This window comes from Pseudophryne corroboree, chromosome 2, assembly GCF_028390025.1.
Source record: "Pseudophryne corroboree isolate aPseCor3 chromosome 2, aPseCor3.hap2, whole genome shotgun sequence".
NCBI lineage: Eukaryota > Metazoa > Chordata > Amphibia > Anura > Myobatrachidae > Pseudophryne > Pseudophryne corroboree.
In genome coordinates, this window is record NC_086445.1 from 346,570,815 (window position 1) to 346,585,844 (window position 15,030).

General features: G+C 43.1%; 1 protein-coding gene across 2 annotated transcripts in view; it reads right to left on the reverse strand.

The window, feature by feature from the left end:
* Window positions 1-3,672: 3,672 nt before the first annotated feature.
* Window positions 3,673-15,030, reverse strand: part of STK24 (serine/threonine kinase 24) — a 160,571-nt gene continuing 149,213 nt past the window's right edge. For both annotated transcript variants that reach the window (XM_063953064.1, XM_063953063.1), the window contains exons 9-11: window positions 11,026-11,094; window positions 9,454-9,590; window positions 3,673-6,820 (exon numbers count right to left, since the gene is read on the reverse strand). In XM_063953064.1, coding sequence (XP_063809134.1) covers window positions 6,784-6,820; window positions 9,454-9,590; window positions 11,026-11,094 — 243 coding nt within the window. In that variant the 3' untranslated portion in view covers window positions 3,673-6,783. The remainder of the gene's footprint in view (window positions 6,821-9,453; window positions 9,591-11,025; window positions 11,095-15,030) is intronic.

The window sequence follows — 15,030 nt, forward strand, 5'->3', positions numbered from 1 at the left end:
ACGAGTGAGGAGAGCTGTGGGGAGATCAGGGGAGGAAAGGTAGATTTGAGTGTCATCAGAATAGAGGTGATAGTGGAAGTTAAAAGAACTAATGAGTTCACCTAAAGAGGACGTCTAGAGAGAGAAAAGGAGAGGACCAAGAACAGAGCCTTGGGGGACACCAAAACATAGTGGAGGTGGGGGGAGGTAGCGTCATGAGAGGAGACAGAGAAGGAACGATCAGAGAGTTAGGAGGACAACCAGGAGAGAGCAGTATCACGCAGACCAAGAGAGTGAAAATTTTGCAAAAGGAGAGGGTGGTCCACAGTGTCAAAAGCAGCAGAGACGTCAAGAAGAATAAGCAGAGAGTAGTGGCCCTTAGATTTGGCTGCATGGAGGTCATTGTAGACTTTTGTGAGGGCAGTTTCAGTGGAGTGAAGAGAACGGAAATCAGACTGGAATGGGTCGAGCAGTGAGTGAGAGGAAAGAAAGGCAGTGAGGCGATTATAGACAATATGCTCAAGAAGTTTGGATGCAAAAGGAAGGAGAGAAATGGGTCGATAGTGTTTGGATCAAGGGTAGGTTTTTTAAGAATAGGGGAGACAAGAGCATGCTTGAAGGTAGAGGGAACAGTGCCTGATGAGAGGGATAGATTGAGAAGGTGGGCAAGATGGGAACAGGCAGAAGGAGAGAGGTAACGGAGGAGGTGGGACGGGAATAGAATCAAGTGGGGAGGTTGTGGGGGGGGGGGGGTGGAATGGATGAGGGCCATGACTTCCTCACCAGATACATGGGAGAAAGATGTCAGAGTTGGTAAGAGGGAAGGGGAGGGGTAGCAAGGGATGGGTCATGGCTGGTTGCTGGTCTGGTGGGATGTGATGTCCTGACGTATGGAGTCAATCTTGGATGTGAAATATGTGGCAAAGTCAAAAGCAGACAATGAGGAAGAGAGAGGAGGAGGTGGTGGGCAGAGGAGGGAGTTTACAGTGGCAAACAGGCATTGGGGGTTGGAAGACTGGGTAGAGATGAGAATTTTGAAGTATGATTGTTTAGCGAGGGAAAGGGCAGTACTGAAGGATGAGAGCATAAATTTGAAATGGAGGAAGTCTGCCTTAGAGCGTTATTTCCTCCACTGTCACTCGGCAGTAAGTGAGCATTTTTGAAGATATTTGGTGTGCCAGAATTGAGGTGTGAATCTGCGAGGTTGAATAGTTGTTGGCAGAGCAACAAAGTCAAGGGCAGAAGTAAGAGATGCATTTGTATAGGGATGTGGCTTGTTCAGGGCATGTGAGAGAGAGAAGTGAGTCAAACAGGGAGGATAGGGATGAGGTGTCAATAGCCTCAACGTTACGCTTAGTGATGGTAGCCTTAGGAGGGAGAGATGGTGAATCAGAGATAGATAAGTTCAAAGAGAGCAAGTGGTCAGAGAGGGGAATTTGAGAAATCAGAAATATCACAGCAGTGAGTGAAAACCAGATCCAGTGAGCTCCCGTTCACATGGGAGGGTGAGGTGGTCCACTGGGAGAGACCAAGTGAAGAGGTCAGATTAAGGAGTTTAGAGGAAAGGTGATTTTGTGGGGTTATTGATAGGGATGTTGAAGTCACCTAGGATAATAGAGGGAATGTCAGAAGAGAGGAAGTGAGGTAGCCAGGAAGAAAAGTTGTCGAGGAATTTGGAGGAAATGCCAGGTGGACAGTAAATTAAAGCAACTCGAGGATTAGTAGGTTGGTATCGCATGGACCTCAAATGTAGAGAATGTAAGGGACGGTTCTGAAGGTATAAGTTGGTATGTGTAGCTAGAGGGTAAAAGGATTCCAACACCACCCCCATGGCGACCCCCGGGCGGGGTGTGTATGAGAATGTGAGGCCCCCAGCAGAGAGAGCAGCAGGAGAAGTGGTGTCATAGGGAGTAATCCAGGTAATGGCCAGGAGCTGCAGGGAGTTGGAAATGAAAAGGACATGAGTGGGGGCCAGTTTGTTGCAAACAGATCTGGCATTCCAGAGGTCACAGGATAGGGGGTAGGAGTTTGTTGGAGAGATGTGAATGAGATTATCAGGACTGCTGTAGCGTTAAGGTAAGATTCATTTGGAAGGAAGGGATAAAGAGGGCGTAACGATGGTGTTGGGACCTTGGCTAGGAAGGGAGACTGCAGGAGTGAGGCAGGGAGGGAGTGCTGTATGATAGTGGTGGAGAAGAGGTGAGGTGACAGGCAAAGGAGGGAGAGAGCAGGGTTGAGTGGTGGGGTAGAGAGCCTGTGAAGGAGCAGAAGTAAGCTGCAATGGGGAAACAGAAGAGGGGAAGGGAGGCAGACTATACAGTAAGTGTACAGCAGACACTGAGGGACCTGTTTTGTCGGGTTTTGGCTCCTAGGTTGCAGGCGGTTATGGCGGACAGTGTGTAGTGGTCAGTCAGGGATTAGGAGCTGTTTAGGTTGCTAACCCCACTGTGTCAGGCTGTTATTTACTTGTTTGTGAGGCTGAATCTGTTGCATCACTGGACTCTGCATACAGTATATTGTGCTCACTACCCTTACTACAGTCAGTGTGCTGCCCATGTTTAATAGCCTGTATTAATTATAGTTATTTTATAAATATATATATACATAGGCGTACCATACTATCCCTTTCAACCAGGACACTCATGAATTAGGTTCTGTGGCTAACTGACTTTAAGCCTACATTTTCACCTGGTTTTAATCAGCCACAGAACCTGTGTGATCCATGAGCGTCTCGGTTTAAAGAGAGCGCATGGTACGCCACTTTGAAGGTCATGTTTCTCCTGACCATTACATCTGCTCACGAGGTCTCCAAGCTTTTCATCCTGACCAGGTAGTTTTTCACTAAACCTTTTCTCCCGAAGATGGTTTTAAAGTTCTATCACAACCGGGATATAATACTCCCAGATTTTCCGGTGCCTAAAGTTTCGACTGACTCATCTTCTTTGAGTCCGAGTGTTTTGGTTGTGGTCCATGAGGTGCTTATCTACACTGACCATATGGCTTCTCCTCGACAGACTGATTCCATATTGGTCTTGATTGATGCCCCTAAGAGGGGTTGGCCGATCGCCAAGGCTTCCATTGTCTGCTAGATTACTGCTGCTTATCTTTCTTGAATAAGCCTGTTCTGCCTTATTTTTGGGCTCATTCTACTTGTGCAGTGTCTGTTTTCCATGTTTGGAAGGAAACTGCTGATTGTCATTGGCTCCCATGAATTACCAGATTTTCATTCCAAGCATCCAACTAGTTGGGCGAAAGTTGGTCTAATGTATGACCAGTTTGAGTCTACTCACCAGAAGTGAAGGAACTTACATATTTTACACCAGTGGTTCCAAAGTCCAGTCCTCAAATACCCCAACAGGTCATGTGTGGTGGATGTCTTTAGTCATGCACAGGTGAGTGCAGCTTCAGTATGTTGCAGGGTCAATAATTATCCCACCTGCTTCCACAGACAGAAATCCTCAAAACATAACATGGGGGGCTTTGAGGACTGACGTTGGGAACCACTGTTATATAAATACCTCATTTTGTTAATCACAACTTTAAGGATTTCTAAAGAATGCAAATCATCAAGATCATCAATTTAATTACACTTTCAGGTAATACACTTTCCAATATTCCTAGTGTAAGGTTTTACCTACCTTCTATAAAGATGTTGCAAATCCTAAATGCATAGATTAATGACCAAGAAACTAGTTTAGAGAAGAAATAATATTTAATAATCAATATTTTCCAAGATAAACTTCAGTGCTTAAAAATAAGTTTGTTTGCTACCAATGTGTAGCCTTAATTCCCAGATGACAGCAGATGGAGGGGGAGGGGGGGGCAGACACCATGATCTCAGAAACTTCTCTTCATATGAAGAGACTAAAACAATAAGACAGAAAACAAAAGACAGAAGATCTTTCAAAAGTACACAAAGTTGTCTGGAAAGAGAAAACAACAAAACATTTAAATATGAAGTGGAGGTTATCTAGAAAGTGGGACAACTCCACATTTACACTGTTGACCAAGAGAAGACAAACCAATTCTTTTCTTACCAGATTAATACAAAATATATTCCAGTATAGTTAAATAAACTTTTAAATACATGTAACTTTTTCAATTATTTATTTTACATAAATTAAATTAAATATATGGGCAAAAGTCATTTTGCAGACGTGATATGCATAGTTGAAAAGAAATTGTGTTTGGAAGCTGCCACACTGTTCAGCAAGTAAAAGCAAACATTGATCAGAGGCTTTTCAAAGGAAAAACAACAGCGGCCAGCAAATATAAACTGATGAAATGGTAAAAGAACATTTTTACCAAGCAGACTAAAAAGTATTGTAGGAGTAGAATGTGTAACTATTCCCTTATCTTCTTCATGGGTGTTTATTAGATGGAGTTACTGTATTACATGATCTATGTGCAGGGGACAGGACGTATGCAGTGTTGTGTCTATAGGCAGATCTATCAGAAACACTGACTGAGCAAAGTAGTGTGAAATGTTATTCATACTAATCATTCCACACTCTGGACGTTGGGTTTGTGATGTGCTGGCTGGAAACAGATGACTGCGTACAGCCAGCTGCCCACAGATGCACTGTGCAGCAGGGGTTCGATGGTTTTAGACTGTGTGAATGCATTTTGCACATTTAACCCATAAATGTGTATCTACCCTTTACCAGTTTTAAATCCACTTAAAAAGCATTGATGGGGTATTTTGTAAAACTGGGTGCTCTGAAGTAATGCACAATAACCAATAAACGCTATACACAAATTGTGGTTGTTATAACTTACAGCGCCTTTTTCTTTTGCACCAGTTTTCATAAATGACCAATGGTTACGTTTTCTTTGCAGTTGCCTGGTGCGGAGGTTGTTACTATTAGGAGAAACTCTGCTCTTATCCTGCTTTCACACACAGTACAGAGTGGTACTGACCACTATTTAATTATAGTGACTTCAAAAGGGGCCATAGATGTGCTTACATGCATTTGTGCAGGCATTAAATATAGGGGCCCCAATGTAATATCCTGCGTGTTGTGGACAGCGGAGAGATTTTGGTTATACAGCCTCTAAATTTAACGCAGCAACTTTTTATTTTTAAGGTAAAGAAAAAGGGTTATTTCTGCCTCAAAAAAAATTGCTGCTTTAAATCTAGCAGCCGTCCACAACTTGCAGACTATAACATGGGGCAAGGTAATAGCAGAATGAGATCACTAGTACACTGTAACATGGCTTATACAGGGAAAATCCATTGTCCAATTGTAGCTAGGAAATATGTCCAGCATAAATGTCCTTATAAGTTGTATTATGGAACACTGAATGTAGCATGATAAGCTGCTTGCTGATCACTAACAGCCATATGCATATTTACTGTAGCGTCCACAGTATTTTAGTGCGAACGTCAAAGGGTAATGAGAAAAGTATATTGCTTTTTTTTTTTTTTTTTTTTACAAACCTGCTGCAGAATGAGGCACTCAGTTTAACTGCAGATAATTAAATTGTGACAAAAACAAAACAAGGTGATGTGTGAAAAAGACATCTTACCGAATATCTGCAGTTTGGTACCTTCTGCACTTTGGAGTAATCTCTTGCTGTGAAATTACTAAATATGATGAATAAGAGGCTGGGAAGAGTCGAACTCATTACTACAATACATACTGTACATTGGTGTTAGTATCACATCAGTTACATCGTGCTTGCAGATTTCAGTTCCATAACCAGGGGCGGATTGGCCATAGGGGTCACCAGGAAGAATCCTGGTAGGCTGACGTGTCTGTGGGGCCTGTTTTGTGTGTTGTCATGTGGCCCCACCCCCCACATGACAGGCAGCCCACCACACTCAGTACACTGCATTGTCCCCATTCATTCTGCCACTTCTACAAAAAATTCACAGAGCCACTTTTAGTTCCCAATCTGCTCCTGGTCTCAGACACAACCGCAGCAAAAGGTGCATAGAAGGATGCAACTGTGTACAATCGCGTCCTATGAGGAGAGATCCCCTCAGCAGACCATCCCCCCATTAGGGCTGCTTCCATAAATTTCCCGGGCTGGTTTTGCATCCCAATCCAGCACTATCCATACCTAAGTCTAGTGCTGTCTTCACTGTCCTATTATATATCTAGAAGAATCAGAATGATAAATTAAAAACATAATGAAAACGCAGTATAACCTAACTTCAGCCTTTTTATAGCGTACAATCAAAGGTGGGAAGAGTTTCAGAAGACATTTCTTAATACAAATACTGTAGTTTTACGCTGTAAAATGTGTTGCAAAACTATTGGCCTCATGTAACATTTATCTCAGAGTAACATATTACAAACAGAAAACAAATGAACCAGCCAAATCATTTAAAACATACAGGTAACTGAAGGGTAAAATCTTAAGTATTATGGCCTTTTAAATATTGATTCCAATAACATTATCTACAGCCACACTCTCCTGTTGGCACACAGGGAATGCCATGGGCATGGTCAAGGAATTTTCATAAAAATGATGCTATATACATACATTTCTGTACACAAAATCCAATGCAGCTTTTGTTCCACCTTCCAGAGGAGCTGCCTGCTTAGAGCAAGATACCTGAGGATTCACTATATCTTCATTTGTCTTATCACAGTACTTATACGTCTGGTTTGTTTTCCATATTTGCACTAGGATTACAAAAAATAAAATAAAACCATAAAAGCTCTAGCTTCTCATTAGGTGTGCTCAGCGCAGTCACTGATACTTAAAGCTATGTCCACATTCTGTGGCTCTACAGAGGAAGTCCCGGTGAAGAGAAAGAATGGAAAGAGTCACTGTCTTATAAGGAAATAAAGTTCAGTGTGCTGAAGAGTCTTTTCCATTAACGGAGTATCTGAAATCAGAGAAAGAGAGAAATCACTGTGACTCGCTCCGTAAGATCTGGCGTCACTAAAATTACAGCATGATAAATATTTACATAAAGCTAATATAAATGAAATGCGAGAGAGAATTCAAGCTAAGGGGCTAATACATTAGGCATCTATTAGGGCAATTCCCTGTTCTGCCAATGCCTGGGTCAGGTGACTGGCAAAATCCAACACACTGGACAATTTCGATTTGCCAATTCCATCTCAAATGATCCGAATCGGTGAGTCAGGATTTTGAACATGCTGGATTTTGCCGATCATCAGAGTACGCCGGTCAGTGAATCAGATTTCTCATTGGCATCGGAGAATCGCCCGTTAGATGTATGGCCCACTTTACACTGAAATACATTTTAGGGATGATTCATTGAAATGTTATAACATAGTATAAGACAAAAACTTTGTCATCCACATGGAGCAGGTGTTAACTTGTGTACAACCTATTCCTCATACACATGTATAACGTCCATACACCACTGTATAAATTATACCATTGTATAAATTAGATTCTGCCATGGCGTCACATTCTTTCCTGTCTTGTCTAGGTGTAAGTGTGTATATAGCTGTATATCAGAGGAATAATTACTCATTCTGGGAATCTTGCATCATATATGAAAAGTGCTCTAATGGATGAGATCCGGCGACTTTGGATGTTAGTGGGGTACACTGAAGTCATTGTCATGTTTGTGGAAGCAGCTTGAGAAGATGGGGCTTTGTTACACAGTGTTATCCTGAATGAAGTAGCCACTATAGGGTATTTTTTGATTAGCTTCTGGACATAAAAAGATGCACAAGGTCATCAAGAAGGCTGTGGCATTTAAACAATGCTCAACTGGTATAAAGAGACCTAATGTGTGCCAAGGAGACATTACCCACCCCATTGCACCACTACCAGCAGCCTGAACCACTGGCACAAAGCAGGATGTAGCCATAGGTTCAGGTTCTTCACAAATACTGATCACCAAGTCAAAGTATTAAAGATACATGCCAACTCGCTGAAATTGCATCCATGCATGCAATTCACAGGGGCCTATGTACTAAGCCTTGGAGAGAGATAGAGTGGACTGAGATAAAGTCCCAACCAACCAGATCCTGTAATATGGCAGTTAGTAACTGATTGGGTACTTTATCTCTGTCCACTTTATTTCTCTCCAAGGCTTAGTAAATAGCCCCCTAAGGCCGGAACGTCTCTACAGATCAGCATGTTTTTATGTATCAAGTTGCTGCCACATGAGTGACTTATTAGATATTAGCAATAACAAGTACCCAACAGAGTGACCTGTGAGTGTATACATGTGTTCTTTATGTATGCGGGTACTGTATATAAGCTTGCAAATTGTAATGTTTATTTATGCCATTATAGTGGAGGGCAATTTATTTTGCAGTTATCACTGTAACTGTAGGTTAGAAGGTTCTCTCCAATTAAGAATACATTTCTATATTACACCTCATCTCTCTTGCTTAGTATTACTTTGCGAGTAACGAGGCCAATCCAGGGATCGGGATCATCAGGATCCTGGGATTCTTGGCCAAACATGACTGGATCTAAATACCGGGATTGTCACTTCCAATCCCAGGATTTACAGGATCAGTGCGTATGCACAGTTCCCCGCTTCCCTATCCCCGGCATCTCTCCACCCGGGCAGGCTATGTGGCTGCGTGTGACTTCAGAAGTCATGCTGCGCAGCCCCAAGCCCGTCCACCTTTTCAACTGCTGTAGCTTTCATGCTGGGAGCCGCCCACCACCGTCACTCGCGCTGGAAGCCGCCCTAAATGCGAGGGAAGTGTCTCTTCTCAAGCGGATAGTAAGAGACTCTCCTTCCTCACAGCCGGGGCTGACACCGGAGTTCCCTCTGAAGTCTCTACACTACTCCATGCCATCGGTGAACACCGTATGTGTTTTTGACCCTAATGGTCCACTGCCACCAATGAATAGTGTAGCTGCAGCATGGCTGGGAATATACCCCACTGTCACTAATGTAAATAAAACATACAATACAGGGCACACCATACATTTTCATATTATTATAATAAATATTAATAATGTACAGGCACATGTAGTTCCCTAGTGGGGTACCACACAGTCGGCACACAAGGAGAGCGGAGGTCTGCCTGCCTGGACCTCAGGACTACTCTCCTCGTAGTGAGCAGGTTTTTTAATTTTTTTTATTCTGAACTTGAAATTTAACCCCCACTGCCCCGTCCCCCATTTACATAAATTGAAGTACAATTCAATCCCGGGATTGAGATTTTTTTTCAATCCCGATACCCAGGATTGAAAAAACGGCAAGGGATTGGCCTCCCTAATTGTGCAAAAACTCCCCTGTGACTATCACCTTTACCTAAAAAGTACCCAACAAGACTACAGCTGTATTTATAACTGCTTAGGTATCTATTCATGGAAACTGAGCTGAACAGACAAGATTATATCTGATTGGCAGTGTAGCAGTCATACAATTAGGTGTCTCAATTCTTCTGACACACATTATTAATAATGTTTAGGATGTCGAGGAAGAAATGCCCAGAGGTTCTAATACAGTGACAGAAGGAACTCTCACAGTAATGCTGAAGCTTGCATGAATGATTCTGAATGAATTTGTACCTTTGAAGCCGCATAAGAAGCTGTGACACCATCGAGTCAGAGATGCCTGGACAGGCCTCTTCAGCTAAATAAATGGCCTCTCTTAGTTCTTCTATAGAGCCTACATTGCCACCACATGACTGACTCCTCTCTTTCAACTGATGACAAGAGAAAAAGGACACAGTTAATAATGTTGCACCAAGCCAGAAGAGATACAGTAGGTATACAACATGTCTCTCTATCTCCCACCGTTTCCAGGACAGAGACTGCACCTTTTCTTCTACACTTTAATCATATGAGGTGAAATAGCACCTGAGGCAATATGTGCACTCTGTACTGCTTATCTTCATTTCTACACTTTATAAAGGGCCTTAGTTTTCTCAATGAAAATAAAAATAAAACAGGTAATAAAAAATAAAACATAAGTGTGGAAACACCATTATAAAAAAAAGAAATGAGTAAGGAAATATTAATCCAGTGTCTACACATATGATATGGGAGAGGGGAAACATTTTTAGGGTATGTCACCAGTATGTTGGCCATCTTGAAGTTAGACACTGGATAAATATTTCCTTACTCATTTCCTTTTTAAAATGATGTTGGACCATCCTGTGGTATTCCAGATTTTGCAGGATAAACCTGGTTCCAGGATGATTATTGGTTGAGCAAACTAGGTTTACAGTTTTCAATTAAATTACAAGCCTGAATTATGTGCAAAGTTCATAGACATTTTGAAACATGAATCTTTTTAGTTCTGTTCTCATACAATTCCACAAATGTCTAAGTTTCAATGCCTTGCCTTAACCAGTTCTGCTGATCATAGCCACCATGGAATATGTTCAGTCTGTGTGATGTGTCATGGTGAAGAAGGGCAAAGCATGTTATTGGGCCTGATTCAGATGTGGTTGGAGGTGCTAGAAGCAGAAGCACTGTATAGTGATGCAGCAGGAGGCGGCTACTACAAGCAGATGCCTTCTACTGCAGTAGTGATCCAACCTGCATCCTAGGACACAACATCGGATCACTGACTTGCCATCGGTCAGCTTGCCGCACCCATGATGCAGTGCAAGCCGTCCGTTGCAGAGGCCAGGAAATGTCTGTCCAAAAACAGATTCTTGGCCTCTTCCTTCCTCTAAAATGGCGGAGACTCGCCTACGTTTCCCCAAGCAGAGGCAGTCGCCGCCTCCTCCCCGCCCCCAGACGGCAGCAGACTGTCAATCACTGACAGTCTGCTGCTGTCCTGTGTCATAGGAACCAGTCACGCACACACAGAATGGGTCCTGCGCATGTGCACAGTACGGAAAATCGGTACTTTGCAGCACAGGACACATCTCCAACCTCATCTGAATGTGGAAAATGTTTCTGGTCTATAACAGAAGAGCTATTTTCAGCCACAACCTATAATGCCCACTATCACACAGCTCATTATGTGACACTAATATCTTATCTACCCCTCTACATACGCTCCACAAAAGAAAGGATATAAGAAGCATTTAAAGACAAGATACCAACATACTGTAGTCTATATAAGTAAAGTGTATTGATATTGCTGAGATTGACAACACACAACAATAAATTGACTACTGTACATACCTCAGCAAATAACGGGGACATAATTGTAGACAAACACTGAGATAAAGGTCTTTTTTGGATGTCTTTAACCTGGAGTACAAAGTGAAGAAAAACAATTAGCAATTAGAAATACAGTATATATTAGAAGTACACAAATGAATGAACAATTTAACCTTTTTCCTTAATATTCCTTCTGCTTAACGAAAATGTTAATTAGGTTATAGGTTTGCTTCACAGCTGAAAAATGCACGGATCATCCCCTCTGTCTGCAATTGCCATGCCATAGATGAAAACTCACCTAAAGTACATACGCTGCTCTCTTGTTGAATCGGCATGGGCGAAAACAGACTGGTCAAAAAAACGGCACTAATTGAATACCCCCAATGGGTACAAAAGTAAAAATGGCACTAATTGAATACCCCCCAATGGGTACAAAAGTATCAGTGGAAATGTACAGTATAAACAAGTTAACAAAAACACAAGGTTCATGAATCAAACAACTCCAGAAAGAGCAGCTGAGGTCCTGGGTGTGATCCAAGCTATCACTATCATCAAAAAGTAAAGTTTTAAACTATTTGAGCCTGTACCAAGAGAAAAGGAGGGGAGATGTTGCACTGTGGGAGAATGATGAATGGGGGAAAAGAAGGATCTGAGGAGCTTCGCAGTGCAAGCAGTGATGAATCTGCCTGTGGAGTATGAGAGGATGAAAGTCTATAAAATTCTACCAAACAGCAAAAGAACATTTTATTACATATCTCCTTATGCATTGTGGCCTCCCCCCAATCCATGTGAAACACAGAGTAGAGTTTAGAGAGAAAAAGGTCCATAGTAGGGGCACACTCCTGAATACAAAACTGTAGGTTGCATTTGGGAACCACTGCAGAGAAAACCAAAAGCATGAGTTTTCCCAACACAGGAAATGCGAAGAAAGGGTTTCACTACTACATGTCCCAATCCAGGGTCATGCGAACATAATTAAGAAAATGAGTGGAAGCATAGAGTCGTACCTATCTCCATTAATGTGTCATAGCTGCACAATCCCACATGCAGTAGAAGAAAGACATCCAGCTGGCCACAATTCAAGGAGGAACTAGTATCTGTAATGCCAATGACAAATCCACGTAGATAAGAAAGGGTAGCCTTCATTAAAAAGATTCAGTAACATCCCCCCAGAATGAACTAGCAGTAGGGACTGACCAGCAGTAAGAAAGAGTCTTGAGAATAATTTCCATGATACGTGTGGGAAGGCATCTAACCAGGAAGAAAGGCCAGTTCTTACATGAGGCATAATTAAAGCCAAAGCACAACCATTTCTAATGTATGGAGATAATCCTGTCGCCAGGTCTAGGGATGAAGAGCATGGAATCAATGGCATTAGACCAGTCACAGTGTGCAAGTAACTAAACGGGTATATAGATACAAATACCAAAGATTTCAGGATAACTATACTGTTATTTTTTCAGGATTAAATGGCTCCACCATGATATAATTATGGGTTATGTAGTAGGAGTAAAAATAAGGAATGGTGGTTATTAAGGCCCCAGTGTTTAAAAACAGTTTTTCACCTCACCCATGATTGCATAAGGACAAGGGCTGACAAAACATTCAGATATATTTTTGATTTATGGGTATGTACTAAAGAGATACAGTTCAAATCAGTGAGAAATCATGGGGGAAACCCACCAACCGAATGGTCATACCTGGTGGTGGTCGGGATTCCAACAATTGGTATTTCACCAGCTGTCGGGATTCCAGCATCGGACTCCTGAACGCCGGTATCCCGACAGCTGGTGTTTTAACGTCATCCCCTGCAATGCACAGTACTGAACACATCATAGTTCTGGCAATGAAGTAAAACATGCTCAATGGCTTCTATTTGCCAGTATTTGCATAACTGATTCTCAGGCGGTAGCTTATCATTTTGAGGAGGTTGGCACAACTAAGGTATGAAAGGAAGATAATGCCAGCTGAAGGCCTCCAAAAGTGCTGTTTTATGAGTTTCCTCATATTAAGAGTGTAGATTGTCCATATGTTTCAGGGGTCAGGTACCTAAAAAAGGAAGAGATTTCTTTGCCCAAAACAATTTAATAGGTTCACTACAGAGTGGTTTCATTTTGGAGCCAAAAGACAAAGCCAATGATCTGGGCTAATAGTAAAAAAGGAGAATTATGGTCGACTTACAATGGTTAACTCTCTTTCTGCAATGTACATTGGGTTCCAAAAGGAAACATCGAGGTGTAGAGTGGATCTTGATCCAGAGGCACCAACTGGCTAAAGCTTTAGGCTGTCCCAGGATGCATTGGGGCGTCCTCTATAACCCCACCTCCAGGCACTGTAAGCTCAGTTTCGTTAACCAGTCCAATGCAGGAGCAGGCAAGAGAGAAGGCAGATGTTAGTCATATAGAACCACATTCTCACGTCAGGAGAAGGGACCAGCGGCTAATGCCATACAAACCCATAGAAGCTAGGTGCGTCAGGGTGGGCGCCCTGTGGAACCCAATGTACCTCGCAGAAAGAGAGTTAACCATGGTAAGTCTACCATAACTCTCCTTTTCTGCAGCAGGGTACATTGGGTTCCACAGGGAAACATCGGGGATGTCCTAAAGCAGTTCATCAAGGGAGGGGACACGCCTTAGCGGGTATGAGAACCCGGCATCCAAAGGAAGCATCCTGGGAGGCGGAAGTATCAAAGGTATAGAACCTAATGAACTTTTTCACTAAGCACCAAGTAGCCGCCTTGCACAATTGTTTTGCGACGTGCCTCAGCGGGCCGCCCAAGAAGGTCCAACAGACAGAGTAGAATGGGCTTTAATAGCAGCAGGAGCTGGAAATCCAGCCTGCCCATAAGCTTGTGCAATCAGCATTCTTATCCATCTGACCAAGGTTTGCTTATTCGCAGGACAGCCACGTTTGTGGAAACCAAACAGGACAAAAATGGTATCTGACCTCCTGATAGAGGCAGTCCTCTCCACATATATACGGAGAGCCCTTACCACATCCAAAGGCCGCTCTTTGGAGGACAAATCAGAGATACTGCTGATGCGACATGGCAATAGGTATATTCAGGTACGCATCCTGTATATCCAGGGATACCATATAGTCTCCGGCTTCCATAACCAGTACAACTGAGCGCAGCATTTCCATACGGAACTTGGACACTCTCACAAACTTGTTCAGTGATCTGAGGCTGAGTATAGGCCAGAAAGACCCATTGGGTTTCGGAACTAGAAACAGGGTCGAGTAGTAACCTCTGCCCCTGTGGGACAGAAGTACAGGCACTACCATTCCTGTATTCAGGAGGGAACTCACAACATTTTGCAGAGCTTGCGCGTTTAACGAATCTGAAGGGATAACCGTGGTGCAAAACGGACGAGGTGGACGTCTCTTGAAGGAGACTGCGTACCCGTGAGAGGCAACTTCCCATACCCATGCGGCTTAAGTGGTCTTTAACCAGACCTGGTTGAACTGCAGAAGTCGGCCTCCCACCCTGGGGTCCCCCAGGGGGAGGCCAACCCCGTCATGCGGCAGGCTTGTCTTGTTTTGAGGCAGGCTGACGGGCCGCCCAGGACTGCTTTGCCTTGGGCTTAGTGGTCTTGGGAGCATGAGATTGTCTCGGGTATGCCTGACCTTTTGCTTTACCTTGATGCCGAAAGGAACGAAAAGCTGTACCTTTAGCCTTCTGTGCAGAAGGATTAGTATTTGGGAGAAAAGCAGTCTTAGCAGCCGCCAATTCAGACACAATTTTATTAAGGTCTTCCCCAAATAAAATGTCCCCCTTAAAGGGGAGTACCTCCAAGGTCTTTTTTGAGTCTGGGTCCACCTATCATGACCTCAATCACAGAATACGGCGAGCCAGGACAGACGTAGGCGACGCCTTGGCTGCCAACACACACGCCTCAGAGGATGCCTCCTGAATGTAATAGGTGGTGGTGGTAATGTGAGACAGGTATTGTCTGACATAACCTCGGGAAGCTCTAATGCCTGAACCCATGCTTCAATACCTTTTGCAGCCCAAGAGGCTGCAAT